The sequence below is a fragment of the Anopheles funestus genome, chromosome X (genome assembly GCF_943734845.2).
Source record: "Anopheles funestus chromosome X, idAnoFuneDA-416_04, whole genome shotgun sequence".
Lineage (NCBI taxonomy): Eukaryota > Metazoa > Arthropoda > Insecta > Diptera > Culicidae > Anopheles > Anopheles funestus.
The window spans coordinates 16,508,649-16,534,001 of NC_064597.1; the positions used below are offsets into that span (position 1 = coordinate 16,508,649).

The 25,353-nt window shown below is 40.6% G+C and overlaps 5 protein-coding genes across 5 annotated transcripts; 2 read left to right on the plus strand and 3 right to left on the minus strand.

Moving 5' to 3' along the window:
- The first annotated feature begins 3,295 nt into the window (after positions 1–3,295).
- LOC125764034 (uncharacterized) lies at positions 3,296–5,572 on the plus strand. Its single transcript, XM_049427869.1, has 2 exons — positions 3,296–4,418; positions 4,501–5,572. Exons 1-2 carry the CDS (start codon positions 4,411–4,413, stop codon positions 4,925–4,927), a joined length of 435 nt encoding a protein of 144 aa, XP_049283826.1. The 5' UTR covers positions 3,296–4,410; the 3' UTR covers positions 4,928–5,572.
- On the minus strand, positions 5,532–7,132 carry LOC125762404 (ventral anterior homeobox 2-like). The gene has a single exon (XM_049424455.1). The coding sequence runs from the start codon at positions 6,222–6,224 to the stop codon at positions 5,532–5,534; it is 693 nt and encodes a 230-aa protein (XP_049280412.1). The 5' UTR covers positions 6,225–7,132.
- A 6,696-nt stretch (positions 7,133–13,828) lies between these two features.
- Positions 13,829–18,580, plus strand: LOC125764099 (uncharacterized). Its single transcript, XM_049428000.1, has 2 exons — positions 13,829–18,004; positions 18,087–18,580. Exons 1-2 carry the CDS (start codon positions 17,997–17,999, stop codon positions 18,511–18,513), a joined length of 435 nt encoding a protein of 144 aa, XP_049283957.1. The 5' UTR covers positions 13,829–17,996; the 3' UTR covers positions 18,514–18,580.
- A 110-nt stretch (positions 18,581–18,690) lies between these two features.
- On the minus strand, positions 18,691–20,237 carry LOC125763624 (homeobox protein rough-like). Its single transcript, XM_049427000.1, has one exon. It carries the CDS (start codon positions 19,817–19,819, stop codon positions 19,118–19,120), a length of 702 nt encoding a protein of 233 aa, XP_049282957.1. The 5' UTR covers positions 19,820–20,237; the 3' UTR covers positions 18,691–19,117.
- A 3,044-nt stretch (positions 20,238–23,281) lies between these two features.
- LOC125764160 (neuroparsin-A-like) lies at positions 23,282–24,761 on the minus strand. The gene is made up of 3 exons (XM_049428131.1): positions 24,142–24,761; positions 23,955–24,063; positions 23,282–23,858 (listed from the first exon to the last, which is right to left on the minus strand). Exons 1-3 carry the CDS (start codon positions 24,210–24,212, stop codon positions 23,631–23,633), a joined length of 408 nt encoding a protein of 135 aa, XP_049284088.1. The 5' UTR covers positions 24,213–24,761; the 3' UTR covers positions 23,282–23,630.
- Positions 24,762–25,353: the final 592 nt, after the last annotated feature.

Below are 25,353 nucleotides of genomic sequence, written 5' to 3' on the forward strand. Positions count from 1 at the left end.
TTGTAACATACGTTTTGTTTAAATTCATCATCATTTTTGGCCTGCTCATAGTCGAGCACGTCGCGAAGACATGGCCTGGTCGCCAATCCGTTTCCAGAAAACTCGGTCCAGGGCTGCAGTCCTCCATCCACGGCTGCATATGATCTCCGACATGTTTGACTCCACCTGATCCAGCCAATGAGCTTGCTGTGCTCCTCTCCGCCACGTGCCGAACGGATCGCTGACGATCACCTTCCTGGTGGGGCATGAGTCCGGCATCCTCATCAAGTGCCCCAACCATCGTATCCTTCCGGCTTTGACAACTGTCGGGATATCTGCACCGCCAAATAGCTCAGCTAGCTGGTGGTTCATTCTCCTTCTCCACACGCCCTGCTCGCACACACCGCCAAAGATAGTCCTTAGCACCTGCCGTTCGAAAATAGCGAGTGCATTGGTGTCCTGGTAGTAGGCACGATTTCCTTGAACAATGCGCCTTCGTATTTCACTGCTCATATTGTTATCCGAAGTTACGATCGTACCAAGGTAGCAGAACTCCTCTACCACCGATATTCGTCCGATGATGTCGATGTCATCCGCGAAGCCAAGAAATTGGATAGAACGGGTGAAAATTGTGCCCCGGATGTCGAAACCCACGTGTCATACCCAGGTTTCCACTCGTCTGGTAGTTCTTCCTGGTCCCAAATCTTTACGATCAGCCGATGTATAATGGCAGCCAGCCTCTCCGGACCCATCTTGAATAGCTCGGTCACCAGACCTTCGCTGCCAGCTGACTTTTTGCTTTTCAGCTGTTTGATGGCACTGATGACTTCGTCCAAGGATGGCGGGGGCACTTCGTCATCCTGCTGGCTGACGTAATACTGCTCTCCTCTGCTTCCTGCTCCTGGTTTAGTCTCTCCTGCATTTGCTCCATTCAGGTATCTGTCGAAGTAGCACTTCCACCTGTTGCATCAGTTGCTCCTCCGACTCTTCGAATCTGCGCTTTTTGACCTGGAAGAGACGGGTCTGTCGCCTGCTCATTCGTCTGAAGTTTTCCACCTTCTGCCGGGTCTAGCGCTGCAGCATACGGGTACATTGGTCATTGAAGGACATCGCCTCGAAGTTAGTTTCCTCCGGCAGCGCTTCCCTAAGCGCGGTCGCGAAGTCCTTCGTTTACGATTTGCGCTTACGATTGTTAACTTCAATATTACTATTTAGTATTAGTTTTAGGTATAACATATATTAGGGATGATTGTTAAACCAAATGGCAGATATATGATTTAATAAATAAATAAATAAATACGGTAAGTGCTCAAATTTTTGGCTGCGTACCTATTTTCGGCAGGTGTGTAATTAAAGCCAAATTATAGATCAATGCTTGATAAAATAAGGCCAAACGCTCTTTTCAAACGTAAAAACCAATGCATAAATTTTATTTTTTTTAAAACTCGGTAAATAATTTATTTTTCTCTTTAAAGGCTGCCGAAAATGGGTACATGTCGAAAGATTTTGTACGCAATTATATGCAGAGTTGTCTACTAGATCAATCTGCCAGCAAGATTGGCAAACAGTCAGCATAAAATGACATTTTTGACCACTTTCAAGCAACAAAATTACCAAAAGAAGAGTGGAAAACTGTTTAAAATTTTATTGTGTGATCATTTTAATGGTTTAAAACAAAATAGAAACACAGCATTTACCCTAAATAAATATCTTGGGATTTATTGTATCGGTTGTATCACTTCCGTTAATTCAATATTTACTGGTGTTAATCTGCCATTATTTGCCGAATATTTAAGTACAAAATTACCGATATCTCGTATAATAATAAGACACTGAATGGAAACTATTTCACGTTTTGTTTCCGAATCTGTCCCCGAAAAATTGGAAACGTCTCCTAAGAAATTCCGGAACCGACATAATATAAATTATCCAATTTTTTATGAACGAATAACCGTTTTGCATGGCCCAAAGCTAACGAAAGGAGTAACCATGATAAGTGATCTTAGTTCGAATCAGAATGATTTTAAAGATCGAATTGTGAAAAAAGTGGAGAAAATATTCCGATTACAATACTAGCTTCCTCCTCCTCACTTAAGTGCAATGTTCCAATCGCTTGAAATCATATCGAAACGATCATTTTACTCAGAATTAAAGTAAGCTCTGCCGTTTTTACGCTCACTCACACAGGTTCAGAAACGGCTATGTATGCATATGTGTGCAATGCACATGTAATGCTTATGCGTTCACCGCACAACTGCTTCACATTTTGCAATGATTCATCCCTAAGCCATTCGAGCTGAGTTGCGTACAGGACTAGTATGCGCTCCGCGTTACAGCAATAGTTTATTGCTTTGTGCTAGAGCCCTATACTGTCGAATCGTGGAAATCGCATATTTAAACATTGTACATTACTTTGGAAACGAGCTTTGTTATACAAAATATTATCACAGCAGAACAGAAGATAAACTACTAGAACAGAAGAGACAAAGCGTCAATAGAAACAAACACAAAACACCGAAAACATGGAAGAATGGTACGAGAATATTTATCAACAGACCGGCATTTTCGTAACCACACCTGGTGTTCCACTTGGCATTACCGTCGGCAAGTTCAACACCATCCACACGTTCCTGATGGTTCCGAGCGGGGATGTGATACGTCGCCCAATCTTATGGTGCAAAATACTTAGACCTCCGGAAGACCTAAACATCGACTTGCCTATGAATGTTCGAGTGATTGTATTCCGTGGACGACTGAAGGGAATGTTTGGCAAGGTGGTTGGCAGTTACAATGGACGAGTTTTCATACAGACTTTGGATGGGTCCATGCCACGATACCACCCGGCGATTAATAAGTTCGAGTGGAAATATTTCGTCGAAGATGCGGAATGCCTGTACATATGGCGAATGCATCAAACCCCGGAACAAGTATACCCCGAAGGATTTTACGAAAAACTAACGTCTCGAGGCTGCTGAAGGTGGCGAATCTATTCGTAAGCTGGAGACCGCACCGACTTTGGAGAACATCGAAATGGGCCTAGTGAAAGGGGAAAGCAATATCGAATCGAAACGATAGACGGAAACTTTCAACATCAACACAAACGTGTTTTTATTTTTCCTGCGTGTGACCACTCAAATTGTGTGCATGGTTCTGTTTGTTTTCGTTTTTATGTATTAATATTTATTTGATGCATTAAACTGCAATAGTTTATCCGATTATGTTATTTTCTTTAGCGTACGAAAGAAATGTTCCCTGCTACACCACAGCATTTAACGCATTTGCTAGAAGATCTAGTGATACCGCCTCTAAAACTCTCGCATTTTTGCTATTGTTATGCATTTTGTACATTTTCATTCTGCAATCTATTGTTTTATTATCCGGGTACCTTTTATCCGGTTATCCCATTATCCGTGCAGCTCGGACCAGTACCAATGATAGCAAGAAATAAAAGCCACAACAGGCAATTATACTATTTGCTCAAGTTATGCTCAAACAGAACAGATTTATTTTGCAAAGGGCAAAGAAAATTAACATCTTGCTTAACACACTAAACACTAATATTTATCAATAAACAGATTTGTTTGATCCGATGATCCGTGATATTCGTTTATCCGGCAATGGCTGTGTCCCGATGAAGACGGATAATCGGCGTTCCACTGTATATGGTTCCATGCGGCTCACGAAAATATCGTTTCTAAGTTTCAAGCCAATGTCTCACCGTGTTTATTAAATAAATCTGACATTACATTACAAAAAAAAACAGATTCAGATGGATAAACAACATTCAAAAATAAAAGAAAAAAAATTTGGCGTTCATCTTTTCGGTTACATAACTGACTGCTGAAATTTGGTCGTTTTTTCATGAAGATAGAGTATGAAGAGATTGATCGTGAATGAGGTGTGAACGAGACAGTTTGAAAAATTTCCTTAGTTTGACATAATTAAAATTAAAAAACATAATTAAAAAGATGTCTCCAGGCCATGTCTACACGACGTGCTCGACCGTGAGCAGGCCAGATAAGAATTAAAAAGAGAACATGCTTCCTTAATCCATACTGTTTTATTTTTGTGTGTGTGAATTTGCACACATATGACAAGAAAGTCAACCCGTAAATCTTGCGTTTATATATGTAGGTGTTACATTCCATGTAACCATGGTTACATTCCAAGCAACCAATGACATATTCAGAACATTTTTTGGCTAGCTGCCGCTAGGAGCAAATTGTCATGTTTTTTCTCGTTCTATCAAACTAACCAAAGCGAAACAGCATGATGATTTTGCTCGTTGTCTCGTTGAGTTGCGTCCAACAATCGCAGTAGCATGCGCATATCCGGTTATTCAGGCCAGTGTACAAGAGGCATTACCTTAAAAGTAAAGACGTCAATTACTAACGGCCGAGTACAGATTGGAGCAGCAGCACTTTTGGGAACATGGCAAGGTAAGAGTCTGTTTCTAAATTGCGTTTATCTTCATTTCAATATATTCTCGATAATGCCTATTAACGATCGTGTTAATTGCAGTAACAAACGAAACACGTTCCAGCTGACCAATAGCAACTTCCGAATTGGGATGTTTGTGAGTGCTCCTGGACATCCAGTTGCTCTCGTTCTTGGTGAATGTAACAACGGTCCGACACATAAGATCCTGTTGCTGTCCAGTGGGGAACTCGTAACGCAGCCCGTGGGGTTGTGTCGCATCATTGAGCCACCAGCAAATCCCAATCGCTCCATTTTCATGAATAGACGGGTGCGTGTCACGAGCGGAGAAATGGAGGGCGTGTACGGCGTGGTGCTTGGAATCCACAATGACCTAGCTTATGTATGTGCCTTGGAGGGTTTAGAATTGGTCGGTAACACTCCAAGGAATCCTACCGACGACGTCTGCTACTTCTTTGAAAATGTGTCATTCCTGAAAATTGTGACAGACGAAAACCCGCCACGAATGTGAATGTCGGCATGTGTAATTTTACCATTGTAATGTATTATGCACTAAAGCACAATTAGAAAAACTTGAACGATCTGCGTACAGTGTTTTTAATTCTAATGCCAACACATGGTGTAATACTTTCGCATGAAGTTTTGCGAACGCCAGTTACCAGGTAAGCAGTAGAATCCTTTTCCTGCAAGTGTACAGAGGCAGTGAATAAAAGTTTTAACTTTATATTTACCTCTATATTCAAACGAATTATCAGCAATAATTGTGCAATACGAACCGTGTGAGCGTACATCTTCTCTACCGACGTATCACAAATTGATTAATTCTTTCATTTTAGAAATATTACTTACTAGCGCCTATAAAGTGTGCTAGTGAATCCGCGAAACGCGTCTATCCGACTTTTAGAAATGAAAAATGAATTGTTAATTTATTTCTATTCTGCTGTTTACTTTAGAAACATTTAGTTGAAAATGCGTTAACCCTTCCTAGCGTTAAAACAATTGCTTTCTTTTACGTGTTCACTTAAAAGGCTTTAAAGCTCAAAATGTTACGATGGAAACTTAAATACTGGGTACCATTTTACTAGTTTGGTGATAAAACAAATTGATCGATTCAACTAGCACTGCACGCTATCCTTCTCATCCGGCGCTATCGTTTCCGGTGAACCTTTGGCAGATATTTCAGCCGGTTCCTTACCGTTAGCGGTACCCAACGGTACCATGCACGTTGCAAATGGCACTCGGGAGGGATACACTGGTGCACCGTTTGGTGAGCGCACCGTATAGACCGGTGCAACAATGCGAGATCCTTTCTCCAAGGCACGCTGCTGATGCAACGGTACCGTCAATGGTGTGGCAGGTGGTAACAGATGGTACGGTGCCATCAGTGCCGACTGGAGCGTACTTTGTGCGAGCGCCAGGGATGACCGGTGTGCGGGAAGCACGGGCAACCGGGCCAGCGGTTGAAACTGACCGTCCAGCGGAATCGTACCGACTTGCTGTGGCTGAAACAACCATTGTGCGATCAGCTGTGCCTGCTGTCGCTGTTCGCGCTTGTTGCGTGAGTCTTGCTGCTTCTTAAACTTGGTGCGCCGGTTCTGGAACCAGGTTTTGATCTGGGTTTCGGTAAGCCCGAGACATTGCGCCAACTCGAAGCGCTTGTTTACGTTCAGGTAGATGTTACGCTGGAACTCGTCCTCGAGACGTTCGAGCTGCATCGCGCTGTACGCTTGACGCGGTTTCCTTTCCCGGTTCTGTTTCCGATAACGCTTCACCAGTGAGGATGCTACAAGAGAGAACAAATTATACATCAATCATGTGTGTACGGAATTGCTTGAACTCGTAAAATATGAGTTCAATTAAAATAGGTGGATTTTTGTATTATGCTTTTAAAACAACACTAGCGAAGGTAAGTAAAACAATGTAGTCCTTTGTTCACTATATATAATTATATAAAATTCTACTGTCACGGTGTTTGTTTTCAAACTCCTCCGAAACAGCTGCACCGATTTGCATGAAATGTTCGCTGAACATTGGTTAGGTATGAGAATAGGTTTTTAAGTTCTTTTCGTTTCGCTAGATGACCTGTAGCCAATGCTATTAGTTCGGATTTTTGGTTTTTTCTTCTTTTTTTAATTTTTCCATTTTTGGTGCTATTTGGAATTTTCAACAGTTATTAGCTTATCAAAGAAGGTATATCAATTTTTGCAACACGAGTATTTCTTAACACAACAGAAACGAATAAATCAATCAAAATATACATGACGATTTATTTGTGCTTTTTTATTGAATAAAACCTAGTCTTTTCTTCATTCAATAAAACCTAAAGTGTGGCGGCTCGGTGGTGTATGTGATAAACGGCGCCGGCCCACACGGCAGGACTGTGGTTCAAATCCCATCCGGACCGTCTCTCCCATCCGGACGGCCAGGCCATTCTAACCAAGCAAAAAAAAACCTAAAGTGTGTGGTAAATATAAAGCAAGTGCAGTGTACATTCTATGAAAAAAATGGTGTGTTGTGATTTGCGACCTGGTGGTACATGTGGAAGCGGTGCTGGTCATACCCGACAGAACCAGGCATCAAATCACATTCCGACCGTACCTCCGTACGTATGATTAACTATCCTGCTACGGCTTAATATAGTCAACGAAACCCAATATTCGTCTCATTCGTAAAGTGGTCATCGGTGCGATGGACAATGAATATCCTCTTTGATATCAAATTTAAACTAGAATCAATTAGGATACGTTAAACCTCAGGAGAATTACCTCTACCACTACAGACTACGAAGAATGGTCCTACCGACACAGATTCAGAATTCAAATGTTTTCCGATAATCTATTTGAAAAAATCACAGAGTGTTTCTAATGAATTCTTCTGCAGCAAATGTAAAGAGTTGTTAAGGAAACGTTTGTTATTTGAAGACTAAAAGACTTGAAGATAAAAAATGTAAACTGGAAAACATTCATTAAAAAGCATATTTTGAAAGGCAACGCTAGGTTTGAGGGATAAGGGGGTTACATGTGGGGTGCTTTTGTTACTATTTTTGCGTAATATTATAGTTTGGTACTACAAGTAAGAGATGAGAATACTCACTCTTCGCAAAGAGCTGAAACAGAGTGAAAGCTTGGTTATAAGGATAATAAGGAAACTTTTACTCACTCTTTTGAGAGTCATAAAAATATTACTCTAAACTAGTGCTTTAATTACACCTTGACATTTTTACTCACTCACAATCTCTGCCGACTAATGACTCACTCCTTTTTTTTTACTCACTCACTCTCTGTGCCGACGTTTCTGACGACGTCTCTGTCTTTTGCGTTTCAACTCATACAATACATAAGAGTGAGTAACTATAATCCAAAAATAAATAATATTTCATAAATTGTAACATACAATGATGAGTCGAGGCTCGATGAGGTGTTTATTACTCGATGATTCGCACAAAAAGAGAACGATTCTACCGGCTACCGATCGCACGATGCTGTTTCTTTGACACACACGTGCGCACATGCAGTTATGAGTGTCGTATCGCCTGTATATAACGCCTAGTCCTCTGCTCTGGTCCAGTACCGATATGCCTTCTCCTTGGCATATAACTCCTCCGGGGGTAAGAGTCGAGACGCCCTTGTCTGACGGATGCAGTTGTTCGTGAGGCTCATCATTTTTTTTTTTACGTATCATTTTTTCATAAACGTTATAATAAGTAATCTTAATACTAGCCCTATCTAATCCCTAATCTTTACTGCTTCGCTTAAGGAAGAAGGAAGATAAATTTGTCGGTATACTTTCAAGACTTTACAAAATTAAAGTGTGGAAATATGACTAATTCTTATTTCTGTAGTTTACAAACGGAATACATAACATTACAAACAGATACAATATGTGCTTAACTTTCAAGTAATTTCAAAGAGATCATTCAATTCTTACAGTTTTGAGTCGCTTTATCTTACTTTTATGCCTTTTTACTCCTCTGATATTTTCGAACGTTTTTTCTTTAACATTTTTAGCTTTAGTTTTGATCGCTCTTGGTTGAGTTTTTGTCCTGATGTTTGGAACTACGAATACGTCTGCAGACTCCGTAATAGATGGTGGAGAATTTTTCTTGATATTTCGGTTCAGTTGTCGTTTAACCGCGTTATCTAAATTGTGTTTTGCGTCACGAAAAAGGCGATTTGCTGTTTCCAAAATCTGTGCTGGGTTATCCTGATTTGTTTGGTTGAACGTTAGTTCATTTGGTGTGAACTTAGTGGCAGAATGAATTGTATCATTATATAACGCTACTGCTATTCTTATCATGGATTTTACATCATAGCCTTCATATTTGCTTTTGTTTGTATTATAAATCTCGGTGATTGTGCTATGTGTTTTTTCGATCTGTCCATTTGATTCCGAGCATGACGCGTATTTTAATGCCACTCTTAATAAACCCAAGTAGTTTTTCAGTTGAGTCGATCTAAAGGTTGTTTCATGATCCGTTATAATCTCTTTTGGTAGGCCGTATTGCGCAAAATATTGAGTAAATTTTCTTTGTACTTGAATGATATTCTTATTCTTGATATGTAGCATTTGAAGATGTTTAGAAAAGGAGTCTATTAAAGACAGGAAACTTGTATTGTTAATGATATAGATGTCCATGTGTATCCTTTCTAAAGGCTTGTTGGTTATTGGTCGTGGAGATATCATTATGTTATAAGGTTTACGATCAAACTTATGAATGTTGCATATTTCGCAGTTATTGGTGAATAGTTTTATCTGCCTTTGCATATTTGGAAAGAAGTATGCTCGTCTAAGTTTACATTCAACTTCTGAAATGCCGCGATGCGCTCTGTTATGTTCCGTAGTAATGAGAATATCTTGCTTTTGTGTATCCGGTACATCTTCTACTATCGTTTGTGTTAATACGAAATGACCTTTGATAGAAATATTATTTTTGAACGTATCTTGTACTAGCTGAATCATATTTTCTGGGGCATGAATTGCAGTTTGCTTCCCATTATGGATACTTTGCAAATGACGCCTAATATCTTCCATTTCGAAATTTTGTTTAGTTACAATTATCCTATGGAAATTCGGAAATGGGGTTTCTTTTACAATCGATGGATCCGTATCTGATATTTTGAATATCAACTGATTTCGGTAATAATTAATGGGCCTCTTCGTCATATGCATGAAATGATCACTTGAATCTTCAGCTGAATGAATGGTCTCACATGAATTAGTTGTTTCAGAATTTGTAATTTCCACGGATTGCATTTTAACGTTACAGTGATTTTGAGCTAATGTTTCATTCGTATTGATTTCTTGGGGTATTCTACTAAGGGCATCGGCCACAACATTTGTCTTGCCTTGTTTGTACTTTACTTCGTAGTTATAATCCTCTAATTCCAAACGCCAGTTGAGTATTTTTGAGTTTTTGAACGATGTTTTTATAAAAACTAAGGGCTTGTGATCAGTTACGAGAGTAAACTTGCCTCCATACAGGTATGGTTTGTATTTTCTAATTGCCCAAATTATGGCAAGCGCCTCCTTCTCGGTGGTTGAATAATTGCATTCTGTTTTGTTTAACGTTCTGCTAGCAAATGCTATTGGCCTTTCTTTGTTCTCTTGCACTTGCAACAAAACTGCGCCAAGTGCGAAATTACTAGCATCCGTTGTTAATATGAAAGGTAAATCGAAATTGGGATAAGCTAATACTTGATCTGAGGTAATGATATTTTTAAGTTCATTAAAGGCTTTCAGAAAGTTTTCGTTTTCATAGTTTACTATTGCATCTTTTTTTTAGGCAGTTAGACAAAGGTTTAGTAATTTTTGCATAGTCGCGATTAAATTTTCGATAATAACCTGTTAACCCTAAAAACTGTTTAAGCTGTGTTTGAGTTGTAGGCAACTTCCAGTTAGAAATTTTATCTATGATTTCGGGGTTGGGTTTAACACCTTCTGAGGTTATTATGTGTCCTAGAAAATATGATTCTTTCTTCAGAAACTCACATTTATCTAATTGTATCTTCAGATTGAAATTTGCTAGTCTTTTGAGAACGGTATCTAAATTTTGTAAGTGAGAAGTTAAACTACTGCCAATAACAATAATGTCGTCTAAATAGACAAAGCAAATAGAGCCAACAAGTCCAGTTAGTATGTGGTTCATCATTCGCTGGAAAGTTGCGGGCGAATTTTTCAAGCCAAATGGCATCCTAGTAAACTCAAAGTGCCCATGTCCGGTAGAAAAGGCTGTTTTTTCCTGATAAGCAGGATCCATTTGAATTTGATGGAAGCCGGACTTTAAATCTAATGTTGTGAAATAAGATGACTTTCCCAAGTTATCGAGAATCTCGTCAATTTGCGGTATAGGATACCGATCGCTAATTGTTTTTTCATTTAATTTACGATAGTCTATAACGACCCTTATTTTTTTTTGCCTGAGGCGTCTTTCTTTTTTGGCACCACCCAAATGGGTGATGAATAAGGACTGCTAGAGTGAACAATTATTTCATTATCAAGCATTTCTTGAATTTCTTTGTCTACTTCTGGTTTGAAATGGTGCGGGAAACGGTAAGATTTCGTATAAGTTGGTTCATTATCTTTAGTGATTATTTTGTGTTTTATAACACTTGTAGAAGATAGTTTTTCTCCTTCTTTTAACAACACTGAAGAGTTTTGAAGAATTGTATTTACTAAACTTTCTTTTTCTAACGGTGAAAGATGTTCTGTCCGAATTAAAGATTCTATAATTCTGTTATCTATCTGTTTACAATTCCGTATGGGAATAGGAGTAATGGTTTCAAAGTTGTTCACATTTAAATCATAAGTTCTTAAATCTGTTGGTTGATTTTCATCCAAACTTAGAACGCTAACAGTTGATTTGCCTTTTTCAGCTTTATATAAACCTGGCTTAATTAAACAATTTTTGTACAGAATTTGAAAGGATGGTACTAACCAATCTCCGTTTTTTAAAGTATTGATTGTAATGAAATTATTGTACAGTTTTTTCGATGGGAAATACTTGGAAAAAGGAATAGTAACTTCGTTAATGATAATAGCTTCCTTTGCATAGTTGATTACAGATTTGTTTTCTGCTAAATATTTTGAACCCAGAATTCCATCAAAGAAGTTGTGAAAGTCCACTAAATAGAACGTTTGTTTTGGCAATCCAAAACCAAGGAGATTAATCGTTCCCTTCCTATCAATGGGATGTTCACCCGTTATGTTTTTTACACGTGTGTTATTTATCGGCACGGTTAAATGTTCTGGAATAATTCCATTTCTCAAAATATTTTTATTGGATCCAGTGTCTATTAACAATTTCAAATTTCTTTTGGTTTTCGTATTCACACAATTTAAATATGGAAGAAAGTCTACGAAACATTGGTTCTTGTAGCGACTTCCCAAAAATTTGTCAAGATATCATCTTCTTCGCAACTTGAAGCTTCAGCTTCAAGCAATGGTATTTCGTTATTATTCAAAAAGTTCTTATTGGTTGTAAACCGACTTTTAGTAGATGTATCAACTTCCATTTTTTCTGTTGGAGCTTTGTACTGAGTTTTCCTAGGAAAATTGGTTTGAACATTTGGTTGAGTTGTCCCCTGTGTATTTGTAAAAATATTTTTACCAATCGCATTTGCTGCATAACTGTTCATTGTTCTGTTTGGTATAGCAGTTTTCTGATTTTTCACTTCGATTAATCGTGAAGAAATTTTTTCATTTGCGGTAAATTTGCACAGGAATGCATAGGCGCTTTCAATGTTTTCAGGCTTAGCTGCTTGCGCGTAACCAAAATATGGATGCTTTAGTCCGGCAATGAATGCGGCTAGCACATCTTCTTCAATGAATATGCAAATAGCTGACCAACTATCACTATAAATTTTATTCTGCTTTGCGATCGTTTTAATGTTAAGCATTATTTCTTTTGTTTTTTTGTAATACGAATGGATACTCATATCATCACTTTGTTTATTTGACCAAAGCTGGGCTTTATAAGTGGCTAGTTCTTGGCGATCGCCAAAAGCTTCTATTAAAACTTTTTTCACATCATTGAAATCTGAAGGATTTCCTGCTAGACATAACGCGTCTTTAGCATTACCAGAAATTTTATTTAATATCGACTGAACGTAAATATTATACACTTGGCTGCTCACTAAATATTTGAAAATACTAAGCGTGTTTTCTACCACTATTATCCAGGACTGTAGCTGCTTACGATTTCCATCATACGAAGGGATCGATTTGATTGGATCAGGTATCCGAAAAACATCACCAACAACAGGAGTAGACAGAACAGGCATTGTAAAAGAGTTTTGAGAACACGTGTTTTCAGGGTTCGTCAACCTGTGCAGTGAATTTTCATACGATTCCTGTTTTGCGGCTATCTGTTGAATATTCTCATTTAGAATGTTTATCTGCGACATTAATTGAGTCAAAATATTATTCGCTTGTGTTTGCGTTTGCGATTCGTCGAGAGACATCGTTCCTAGCGTAATATCAAAATTTACTATCGGAATATGTGCTAAACTACCGGAATCAATAGAGTCGACACTGTCACTGTATTCACTATCACTGACGGGATCACGCCTGGCGGATAATATCTTATGCAGGTCACTCATACAAACGCACACGCTACGAAAGAAAAAAAATTACACAGCCCGTCTATCTAGTAGTGCGGTTTTGTGTCTAGATTTTGCGTCTATCTAATAGTGCGCTCAATCTGTAGCGTACACGGAGTACTTAGCTCTTTTTATTATTTGAGGTTAACTCAAAATGTGCTCAGGTGGAACAAAAGGCAAAAATCGTCTATTTCGTATAGCGATTTAGCTTGCAAATTTTGCGTCTATCTAGTAGTGCGCTAAAATTAAATTCCAATACGAAACACCTCGTTATTGTTTTGTTCTGGAGTCAACAGTCACACACAAAAGACTCCGTTGTAAGCACGTGTTTACAGGACGGCGGCACCGCAAATCACCCGAACTTTAACGGTCGAACGGAGATGAAATCACGTTTAAATTAACACAAACGAATTTCGGGTGCACTTATTCAAAGATTCACTTTCATTAGTAAAAATCTTCTTTCGCACTGTTTTTACCTGTAAATTTTCAAATTGTACTCACAACTACCGGCTGCGCCAATGATGAGTCGAGGCTCGATGAGGTGTTTATTACTCGATGATTCGCACAAAAAGAGAACGATTCTACCGGCTACCGATCGCACGATGCTGTTTCTTTGACACACACGTGCGCACATGCAGTTATGAGTGTCGTATCGCCTGTATATAACGCCTAGTCCTCTGCTCTGGTCCAGTACCGATATGCCTTCTCCTTGGCATATAACTATACGTTTTGTTTAAATTCATCATCATTTTTGGCCTGCTCATAGTCGAGCACATCGCGAAGAGATGGCCTGGTCGCCAATCCGTTTCCAGAAAACTCGGTCCAGGGCTGCAGTCCTCCATCCACGGCTGCATATGATCTCCGACATGTTTGACTCCACCTGATCCAACCAATGAGCTCGTTGTGCTCCTCTCCGCCACGTGCCGAACGGATCGCTGACGAGCACCTTCCTGGTGGGGCATGAGTCCGGCATCCTCAACAAGTGCCCCAACCATCGTATCCTTCCGGCTTTGACAACTGTCGGGATATCTGCACCGCCAAATAGCTCAGCTAGCTCGCCGCCGTTCGAAAATAGCGAGTGCATTGGTGTCCTGTTAGTAGGCACGATTTCCCTGAACAATGCGCCTTCGTATTTCACTGCTCATATTGTTATTAAGAAATTGGAGAGAACGGGTGAAAATTGTGCCCCGGATGTCGAAACCCACGTGTCATACCCAGGTTTCCACTCGTCTGGTAGTTCTTCCTGGTCCTAAATCCTTACGATCAGCCGATGTATAATCGTGGCCAGTCTCTCCGGACCCATCTTGAATAGCTCGGTCACCAGACCTTCGCTGCCAGCTGACTTTTTGCTTTTCAGCTGTTTGATGGCACTGATGACTTCGTCCAAGGATGACGGGGGCACTTCGTCATCCTGCTGGGTGACGTAATACTGCTCTCCTCTGCTTCCTGCGCCTGGTTTAGTCTCTCCTGCATCTGCTCAATTCAGGTATCTGTCGAAGTAGCACTTCCACCTGCTGCATCAGTTGCTCCTCCGACTCTTCGAATCTGCGCTTTTTGTCCTGGAAGAGACGGGTCTGTCGCCTGCTCAGTCGTCTGAAGTTTTCCACCTTCTGCCGGGTCTAGCGCTGCAGCATACGGGTACATTGGTCATTGAGGGACATCGCCTCGAAGGTAGTTTCCTCCGGCAGCGCTTCGCTAAGCGCGGTCGCGAAGTCCTTCGTTTACGATTTGCGCTTACGATTGTTAACTTCAATATTACTATTTAGTATTAGTTTTAGGTATAACATATATTAGGGATCATTGTTAAACCAAATGGCAGATATATGATTTAATAAATAAATAAATACGGTAAGTGCTCAAATTTTTGGCTGCGTACCTATTTTCGGCAGGTGTGTAATTAAAGCCAAATTATAGATCAATGCTTGATAAAATAAGGCCAAACGCTCTTTTCAAACGTAAAAACCAATGCATAAATTTTATTTTTTTTAAAACTCGGTAAATAATTTATTTTTCTCTTTAAAGGCTGCCGAAAATGGGTACATGTCGAAAGATTTTGTACGCAATTATATGCAGAGTTGTCTACTAGATCAATCTGCCAGCAAGATTGGCAAACAGTCAGCATAAAATGACATTTTTGACCACTTTCAAGCAACAAAATTACCAAAAGAAGAGTGGAAAACTGTTTAAAATTTTATTGTGTGATCATTTTAATGGTTTAAAACAAAATAGAAACACAGCATTTACCCTAAATAAATATCTTGGGATTTATTGTATCGGTTGTATCACTTCCGTTAATTCAATATTTACTGGTGTTAATCTGCCATTATTTGCCGAATATTTAAGTACAAAATTACCGATATCTCGTATAATAATAAGACACTGAATGAAAACTATTTCACGTTTTGTTTCCGAATCTGTCCCCGAAAAATTGGAAACGTCTCCTAAGAAATTCCGGAACCGACATAATATAAATTATCCAATTTTTTATGAACGAATAACCGTTTTGCATGGCCCAAAGCTAACGAAAGGAGTAACCATGATAAGTGATCTTAGTTCGAATCAGAATGATTTTAAAGATCGAATTGTGAAAAAAGTGGAGAAAATATTCCGATTACAATACTAGCTTCCTCCTCCTCACTTAAGTGCAATGTTCCAATCGCTTGAAATCATATCGAAACGATCATTTTACTCAGAATTAAAGTAAGCTCTGCCGTTTTTACGCTCACTCACACAGGTTCAGAAACGGCTATGTATGCATATGTGTGCAATGCACATGTAATGCTTATGCGTTCACCGCACAACTGCTTCACATTTTGCAATGATTCATCCCTAAGCCATTCGAGCTGAGTTGCGTACAGGACTGGTATGCGCTCCGCGTTACAGCAATAGTTTATTGCTTTGTGCTAGAGCCCTATACTGTCGAATCGTGGAAATCGCATATTTAAACATTGTACATTACTTTGGAAACCAGCTTTGTTATACAAAATATTATCACAGCAGAACAGAAGATAAACTACTAGAACAGAAGAGACAAAGCGTCAATAGAAACAAACACAAAACACCGAAAACATGGAAGAATGGTACGAGAATATTTATCAACAGACCGGCATTTTCGTAACCACACCTGGCGTTCCACTTGGCATTACCGTCGGCAAGTTCAACACCATCCACACGTTCCTGATGGTTCCGAGCGGGGATGTGATACGTCGCCCAATCTTATGGTGCAAAATACTTAGACCTCCGGAAGACCTAAACATCGACCTGCCTATGAATGTTCGAGTGATTGTATTCCGTGGACGACTGAAGGGAATGTTTGGCAAGGTGGTTGGCAGTTACAATGGACGAGTTTTCATACAGACTTTGGATGGGTCCATGCCGCGATACCACCCGGCGATTAATAAGTTCGAGTGGAAATATTTCGTCGAAGATGCGGAATGCCTGTACATATGGCGAATGCATCAAACCCCGGAACAAGTATACCCCGAAGGATTTTACGAAAAACTAACGTCTCGAGGCTGCTGAAGGTGGCGAATCTATTCGTAAGCTGGAGACCGCACCGACTTTGGAGAACATCGAAATGGGCCTAGTGAAAGGGGAAAGCAATATCGAATCGAAACGATAGACGGAAACTTTCAACATCAACACAAACGTGTTTTTATTTTTCCTGCGTGTGACCACTCAAATTGTGTGCATGGTTCTGTTTGTTTTCGTTTTTATGTATTAATATTTATTTGAAGCATTAAACTGCAATAGTTTATCCGATTATGTTATTTTCTTTAGCGTACGAAAGAAATGTTCCCTGCTACACCACAGCAATTAACGCATTTGCTAGAAGATCTAGTGATATCGCCTCTAAAACTCTCGCATTTTTTAATGTGCTATTGTTATGCATTTTATACATTTTCATTCTGCAATATATTGTTTTATTATCCAGGTACCTTTTATCCGGTTATCCCATTATCCGTGCAGCTCGGACCAATACCAATGATAGCAAGAAATAAAAGCCACAACAGGCAATTATACTATTTGCTCAAGTTATGCTCAAACAGAACAGATTTATTTTGCAAAGTGCAAAGAAAATGAACATCTTGCTTAACACACTAAACACTAATATTTATCAATAAACAGATTTGTTAGATCCGATGATCCGTGATATTCGTTTATCCGGCAATGGCTGTGTCCCGATGAAGACGGATAATCGGCGTTCCACTGTATATGGTTCCATGCGGCTCACGAAAATATCGTTTCTAAGTTTCAAGCCAATGTCTCACCGTGTTTATTAAATAACTCTGACATTACATTACAAAAAAAACAGATTCAGATGGATAAACAACATTCAAAAATAAAAGAAAAAAAATTTGGCGTTCATCTTTCCGGTTACATAACTGACTGCTGAAATTTGGTCGTTTTTTCATGAAGATAGAGTATGAAGAGATTGATCGTGAATGAGGTGTGAACGAGACAGTTTGAAAAATTTCCTTAGTTTGACATAATTAAAATTAAAAAACATAATTACAAAGATGTCTCCAGGCCATGTCTACACGACGTGCTCGACCGTGAGCAGGCCAGATAAGAATTAAAAAGAGAACATGCTTCCTTAATCCATACTGTTTTATTTTTGTGTGTGTGAATTTGCACACATATGACAAGAAAGTCAACCCGTAAATCTTGCGTTTATATATGTAGGTGTTACATTCCATGTAACCATGGTTACATTCCAAGCAACCAATGACATATTCAGAACATTTTTTGGCTAGCTGCCGCTAGGAGCAAATTGTCATGTTTTTTCTCGTTCTATCAAACTAACCAAAGCGAAACAGCATGATGATTTTGCTCGTTGTCTCGTTGAGTTGCGTCCAACAATCGCAGTAGCATGCGCATATCCGGTTATTCAGGCCAGTGTACAAGAGGCATTACCTTAAAAGTAAAGACGTCAATTATTAACGGCCGAGTACAGATTGGAGCAGCAGCACTTTTGGGAACATGGCAAGGTAAGAGTCTGTTTCTACATTGCGTTTATCTTCATTTCAATATATTTTCGATAATGCCTATTAACGATCGTGTTAATTGCAGTAACAAACGAAACACGTTCCAGCTGACCAATAGCAACTTCCGAATTGGGATGTTTGTGAGTGCTCCTGGACATCCAGTTGCTCTCGTTCTTGGTGAATGTAACGACGGTCCGACACATAAGATCCTGTTGCTGTCCAGTGGGGAACTCGTAACGCAGCCCGTGGGGTTGTGTCGCATCATTGAGCCACCAACAAATCCCAATCGCTCCATTTTCATGAATAGACGGGTGCGTGTCACGAGCGGAGAAATGGAGGGCGTGTACGGCGTGGTGCTTGGAATCCACAATGACCTAGCTTATGTATGTGCCTTGGAGGGTTTAGAATTGGTCGGTAACACTCCAAGGAATCCTACCAACGACGTCTGCTACTTCTTTGAAAATGTGTCATACCTGAAAATTGTGTCAGACGAAAACCCGCCACGAATGTGAATGTCGGCATGTGTAATTTTACCATTGTAATGTATTATGCACTAAAGCACAATTAGAAAAACTTGAACGATCTGCGTACAGTGTTTTTAATTCTAATGCCAACACATGGTGTAATACTTTCGCATGCAGTTTTGCGAACGCCAGTTACCAGGTAAGCAGTAGAATCCTTTTCCTGCAAGTGTACAGAGGCAGTGAATAAAAGTTTTAACTTTATATTTACCTCTATATTCAAACGAATTATCAGCAATAATTGTGCAATACGAACCGTGTGAGCGTACATCTTCTCTACCGACGTATCACAAATTGATTAATTCTTTCATTTTAGAAATATTACTTACTAGCGCCTATAAAGTGTGCTAGTGAATCCGCGAAACGCGTCTATCCGACTTTTAGAAATGAAAAATGAATTGTTAATTTATTTCTTTTCAGCTGTTTACATTAAAAACATTTAGTTGAAAATGCGTTAACCCTTCCTAGCGTTAAAACAATTGCTTTCTTTTACGTGTTCACTTAAAAGGCTTTAAAGCTCAAAATGTTACGATGGAAACTTAAATACTGGGTACCATTTTACTAGTTTGGCGATAAAACAAATTGATCGATTCAACTAGCATTGCACGCCATCCTTCTCATCCGGCGCTATCGTTTCCGGTGAACCTTTGGCAGATATTTCAGCCGGTTCCTTACCGTTAGCGGTACCCAACGGTACCATGCACGTTGCAAATGGCACTCGGGAGGGATACACTGGTGCACCGTTTGGTGAGCGCACCGTATAGACCGGTGCAACAATGCGAGATCCTTTCTCCAAGGCACGCTGCTGTTGCGACTGTTGCAACGGTACCGTCAATGGTGCGGCAGGTGGTAACAGATGGTACGGTGCCATCAGTGCCGACTGGAGCGTACTTTGTGCGAGCGCCAGGGATGACCGGTGTGCGGGAAGCACGGGCAACCGGGCCAGCGGTTGAAACTGGCCGTCCAGCGGAATCGTACCGACTTGCTGTGGCTGAAACAACCATTGTGCGATCAGCTGTGCCTGCTGTCGCTGTTCGCGCTTGTTGCGTGAGTCTTGCTGCTTCTTAAACTTGGTGCGCCGGTTCTGGAACCAGGTTTTGATCTGGGTTTCGGTAAGCCCGAGACATTGCGCCAACTCGAAGCGCTTGTTTACGTTCAGGTAGATGTTACGCTGGAACTCGTCCTCGAGACGTTCGAGCTGCATCGCGCTGTACGCTTGACGCGGTTTCCTTTCCCGGTTCTGTTTCCGATAACGCTTCACCAGTGAGGATGCTACAAGAGAGAACAAATTATACATCAATCATGTGTGTACGGAATTGCTTGAACTCGTAAAATATGAGTTCAATTAAAATAGGTGGATTTTTGTATTATGCTTTTAAAACAACACTAGCGAAGGTAAGTAAAACAATGTAGTCCTTTGTTCACTATATATAATTATATAAAATTCTACTGTCACGGTGTTTGTTTTCAAACTCCTCCGAAACAGCTGCACCGATTTGCATGAAATGTTCGCTGAACATTGGTTAGGTATGAGAATAGGTTTTTAAGTTATTTTCGTTTCGCTGGATGATCTGTAGCCAATGCTATTTGTTCGGATTTTTGGTTTTTTCTTCTTTTTTTAATTTTTCCATTTTTGGTGCTATTTGGAATTTTCAACAGTTATTAGCTTATCAAAGTAGGTATATCAATTTTTGCAACACGAGTATTTCTTAACACAACAGAAACGAATTAATCACTCACTTTTTTGTGCTTTTTTATTGAATAAAACCTAGTCTTTTCTTCATTCAATAAAACCTAACGTGTGGCGGCTACGTGGTGTATGTGATAAACGGCGCCGGCCCACACGGCAGAACTGTGGTTCAAATCCCATCCGGACCGTCTCTCCCATCCGGACGGCCAGGCCATTCTAACCAAGCAAAAAAAAATCTAAAGTGTGTGGTAAATATAAAGCAAGTGCAGTGTACATTCTATGAAAAAAATGGTGTCTTACTCGACAGAACCAGGCATCAAATCACATTCCGACCGTACCTCGTACGTATGATTGACTATCCTGCTACGGCTTAATATAGTCAACGAAACCCAATATTCGTCTCATTCGTAAAGTGGTCATCGGTGCGATGGACAATGAATATCCTCTTTGATATCAAATTTAAACTAGAATCAATTAGGATACGTTAAACCTCAGGAGAATTACCTCTACCACTACAGACTACGAAGAATGGTCCTACCGACACAGATTCAGAATTCAAATGTTTTCCGATAATCTATTTTAAAAAAATCACAGAGTGTTTCTGATGAATTCTTCTGCAGCAAATGTAAAGAGTTGTTAAGGAAACGTTTGTTATTTGAAGACTAAAAGACTTGAAGATAAAAAATGTAAACTGGAAAACATGCATTAAAAAACATATTTTGAAAGGCAACGCTAGGTTTGAGGGGTAAGGGGGTTACATAAAAAAGTGCTTTTGTTACTATTATTGCGTAATGTTATAGTTTGATACTACAAGTAAGAGATGAGAATACTCACTCTTCGCAGAGAGTTGAAACAGAGTGAAAGCTTGGTTATAAGGATAATAAGGAAACTTTTACTCAACTTTTGAGAGTCATAAAAATATTACTCTAAACTAGTGCTTTAATTACACCTTGACATTTTTACTCACTCACAATCTCTGCCGACTAATGACTCACTCCTTTATTTTTACTCACTCACTTTCTGTGCTGACTAAGGACTCACTCTTTTGCGTTTCAACTCATACAATAGATAAGAGTGAGTAAGTATAATCAAAAAATAAATAATATTTCATAAATTGTAACATACGTTTTGTTTAAATTCGTCATCATTTTTGGCCTGCTCATAGTCGAGCACGTCGCGAAGACATGGCCTGGTCGCCAATCCGTTTCCAGAAAACTCGGTCCAGGGCTGCAGTCCTCCATCCACGACTGCATCCGATCTCCGACAGGTTTAACTCCACCTGATCCAGCCAACGAGCTCGCTGTGCTCCTCTCCGCCTCGTGCCGAACGGATCGCTGACGAGCACCTTCCTGGTGGGGCATGAGTCCGGCATCCTCATCAAGTGCCCCAACCATCGTATCCTTCCGGCTTTGACAACTGTCGGGATATCTGCACCGCCAAATAGCTCAGCTAGCTCGCCGCCGTTCGAAAATAGCGAGTGCATTGGTGTCCTGTTAGTAGGCACGATTTCCCTGAACAATGCGTCTTCGTATTTCACTGCTCATATTGTTATTAAGAAATTGGAGAGAACGGGTGAAAATTGTGCTCCGGATGTCGAAACCCACGTGTCATACCCAGGTTTCCACTCGTCTGGTAGTTCTTCCTGGTCCAAAATCCTTACGATCAGCCGATGTATAATGGCAGCCAGCCTCTCCGGACCCATCTGGAATAGCTCGTTCACCAGACCTTCGCTGCCAGCTGACTTTTTGCTTTTCAGCTGTTTGATGGCACTGATGACTTCGTCCAAGGATGGCGGGGGCACTTCGTCATCCTGCTGGCTGACGTAATACTGCTCTCCTCTGCTTCCTGCTCCTGGTTTAGTCTCTCCTGCATTTTCTCCATCCAGGTATCTGTCGAAGTAGCACTTCCACCTGCTGCATCAGTTGCTCCTCCGACTCTTCGAATCTGCGCTTTTTGTCCTGGAAGAGACGGGTCTGTCGTCTGCTCAGTCGTCTGAAATTTTCCACCTTCTGCCGGGTCTAGCGCTACAGCATACGCGTACATTGGTCATTGAGGGACATCGCCTCGCAGTTGGTGTCCTCCGGCAGCGCTTCGCTAATCGCGAACGCGAAGTCACTCATCACATAAACTTGCCTCTGCCGATCTATGTTGAGCCTTGGTTTGGACTGATAGTGCTGCTTATTGGTTACGCACAGTTTCTGGCCTAATTTAACCATAACCAGGAAATTGTCTGAGTCGACGTTTGCTCCCCTGTACGTACGTACGTCGATAATATCCGAGAAGTGCCTTCCATCGATGAGAACGTGATCAATGTGTTACAACTTTCGGATTTATACGGAAAATATCTCTAACAGCGTTCTATTTAAGTTAAAGCGCGTTCGAAATTTATTGTCCTTTCCGTGGTGTTGTTGTAACGAGAGAGCCCTTTTTTCTCCCGTGTCCCTCTTTTATAACGTTCGTTAGTGGCGCCCTCTTTCGTCAATCAACAGTACTCTTGTTACGGCAGGTTGTGTCAAAAGGTTTGACAGTGGGAATATGTCTGCTGTGGTGATCTCCAGCTGTAGCTAAAGCGGGGTGCGTGCTGGAAGAAGGCGCTGAGAATGGTCATGTGCTTGGAGGAGGCGAAGTTTACTAGGCGAAGCCCATTGTCGTTCGTCAGTTGGTGGGCGCTGAAACTTCCTATCGTGGGTTTGTATGCCTCCTCCCGTCCGACCTAAGCGTTAAAGTCTCCAATGACAATCTTGACGTCTCCAACTGCGTATAGAACTTATCCTTATGGCCATCGGTGCTTCCAAGGTGCGGACTATGCACATTAACATTACTCAGGTTGAAGAAACTTCCTGATAGTACTATTTCAGAGTATTATTTTTCTAAATTTCCAGACATTCGAGATACATTTTCGGTATCTCGAAAATAAACGATAAGAAAGATTAGAAAAGAAAGATTCTAGTGGGTTTATTTTAAGTTCTAGAAGATCAATCCTGGAGGGAGGAAGTACGCGAAGTAGGCGTCAATCAGCCTATTTTGAATTTCTCAGATAAATGAAATGAGTGTAAGTTGGAAACCGAGTTCACTGGGCTGTAGATGTAACTTTATTGAAGGCTATCTTTTTATTCCATGTTAGCGAAAGCGCACTGCTGGAACGGTAAAAGTAGTAACACTGGGGCTAGAATATTAAATGCATCGTGTGCCACCACTGACCTGAAATGAGCTAGTTCTGACAGTGGGCGAAGTAAATGAGCTTACTCATTCCAGAGCTTAACACCGTTTGAAGTGGCTACCATTGCTGTGACAAGCAGTTAGTTTTCTATGTTATGATATTGTGCGGGCGGGATGCAAAACTTGCGATGAGAGAAGACATCATCCTTCCACATCGAGATGTCTGGTGTTTGTGTGTATGAGTGTGGACTCGTCCCAATTACTCGTTGGTGTAGTAATCGAAGATCCTGTACAGTGGGTCCATGTGGCGTTCCATCATATGAGGATCGGAACGCAACTGGAAGGAGTGGGACGGATGGCACGATTCACGGTTACAGTTGCCGTTGATACAACCCTTGCATTCACCGTTGCAGCATATCAACCCAGGTGCACACTGGCCGTAGCGGATATAGGCGGACATATTGTCACCGCACTCTTCTCCCGGACCCTGGTAAGTGATAGGTCAACAAGACCAAGATTAGTTGGGGAACTTTTTTGTGAACTCTGCACAGGTCGGATATGTGATCTACACCTGGTACCTTACCTTCCAGCAGTCCAACTTCTGGCAGATGTTAGTAAAAAATCCAAATTTACACTCGTTCGGGTTATCTACTGCTTGTCTAAACCTACAGCGGATCTCAAATACATTCGTCCTGTTTAAAAGAAAGACACAGAATGTTTAGCACGGACGATAGTATACAGACGGGCAGATACAGTTAGTGATTACTGACGGTTGGGCTAAACTCCAGTAGAGGTATCCCATCAACAGCACGCTTAGAAGCAGAATATTTCTGGAGGACATCTTGATTTGAATTTAAATTGAAACACACATACACAGAAAGGCACTCCGAATAAATACACCGAGCGACAAGAAACTGGCTCGATTCAACGGACACCGTAAAACGATTAAAAGCACAAACACGCCCGTTAGAATTCGGCCCGAGCTACACACTGCCTCATCCGGTGCCGTAAAAACGAAATCCTACCTACACTTATAATGATAAAACCGCTCCCAGAAGCCAGAACACTGCTCAACACGGTACACCGGATGTGTCTGCCTATCTTCAAGGATTCGTCCACAGCCTTTTATACTTCCTTGATGTTTCATTTTTCTACCAAGCCATAGCCACTTGGCCAAATCCTAACCTTCTTTATTGTTTTCCTGGTTCAGCTGAATGGCCAATCATCATCACCATCATCTTCCTTGCATGTATCCATTCATCAAAAACTGTCCCGGACCATACACCACACAGGATGGCGTTTCTTGACGTGCTACGGTGTCATCTCCACACGTTCACTTACTTCTCCCATTTGGTGCTGATCTGGGATTGGATGCACGCAGGCGGTGATGTTGTTAAAAAATGCAACATGGCGGCTGTAGTCTGGCTGTTGCTTACTCATTAGCATCTTTGCGTGGTGGCCATCCACAAGAATGGAACCATCCGTCCAGTGATGCCCTAATCGAAATGACAGTTCGCTGGTCAAGTCAAATTTCTTGGCTGTGCGAACCATCGAAACGTGGTTAGATTGTTCTTTTTCCATTTGTCCGTTTTCTCAAATGAGGATGGAGGAATAAATATGTTATTTTAATCGTAATTTTTGCATCAATTGCTTGCATAATTATACCACCGCTCAGTAGGGTACTTAAAATGCACGAATCAACGCGTGGCTGAGGTTAGTTGGTTCGTCCACTTGGGTGTAATAAGAAGTTATTCTTCGGATACAGACGCAAAGCTAGACGAATGAGGGATAAAAATTAAAACACTGATATAATAGTTTCTGACGGGTTTGAAGATTTCCGAATAACTCAAGACGTTGGCACGTGGAAAGGCGATTGAAAGGCACAGCTTGTCTGCTGGTGAGTTTAATTCAATTCGAAAATTCTATCAAACGTTTTCCGAAACAGACGTGAACAGCAATCAAACCCAATGGCCAGTTCAAGC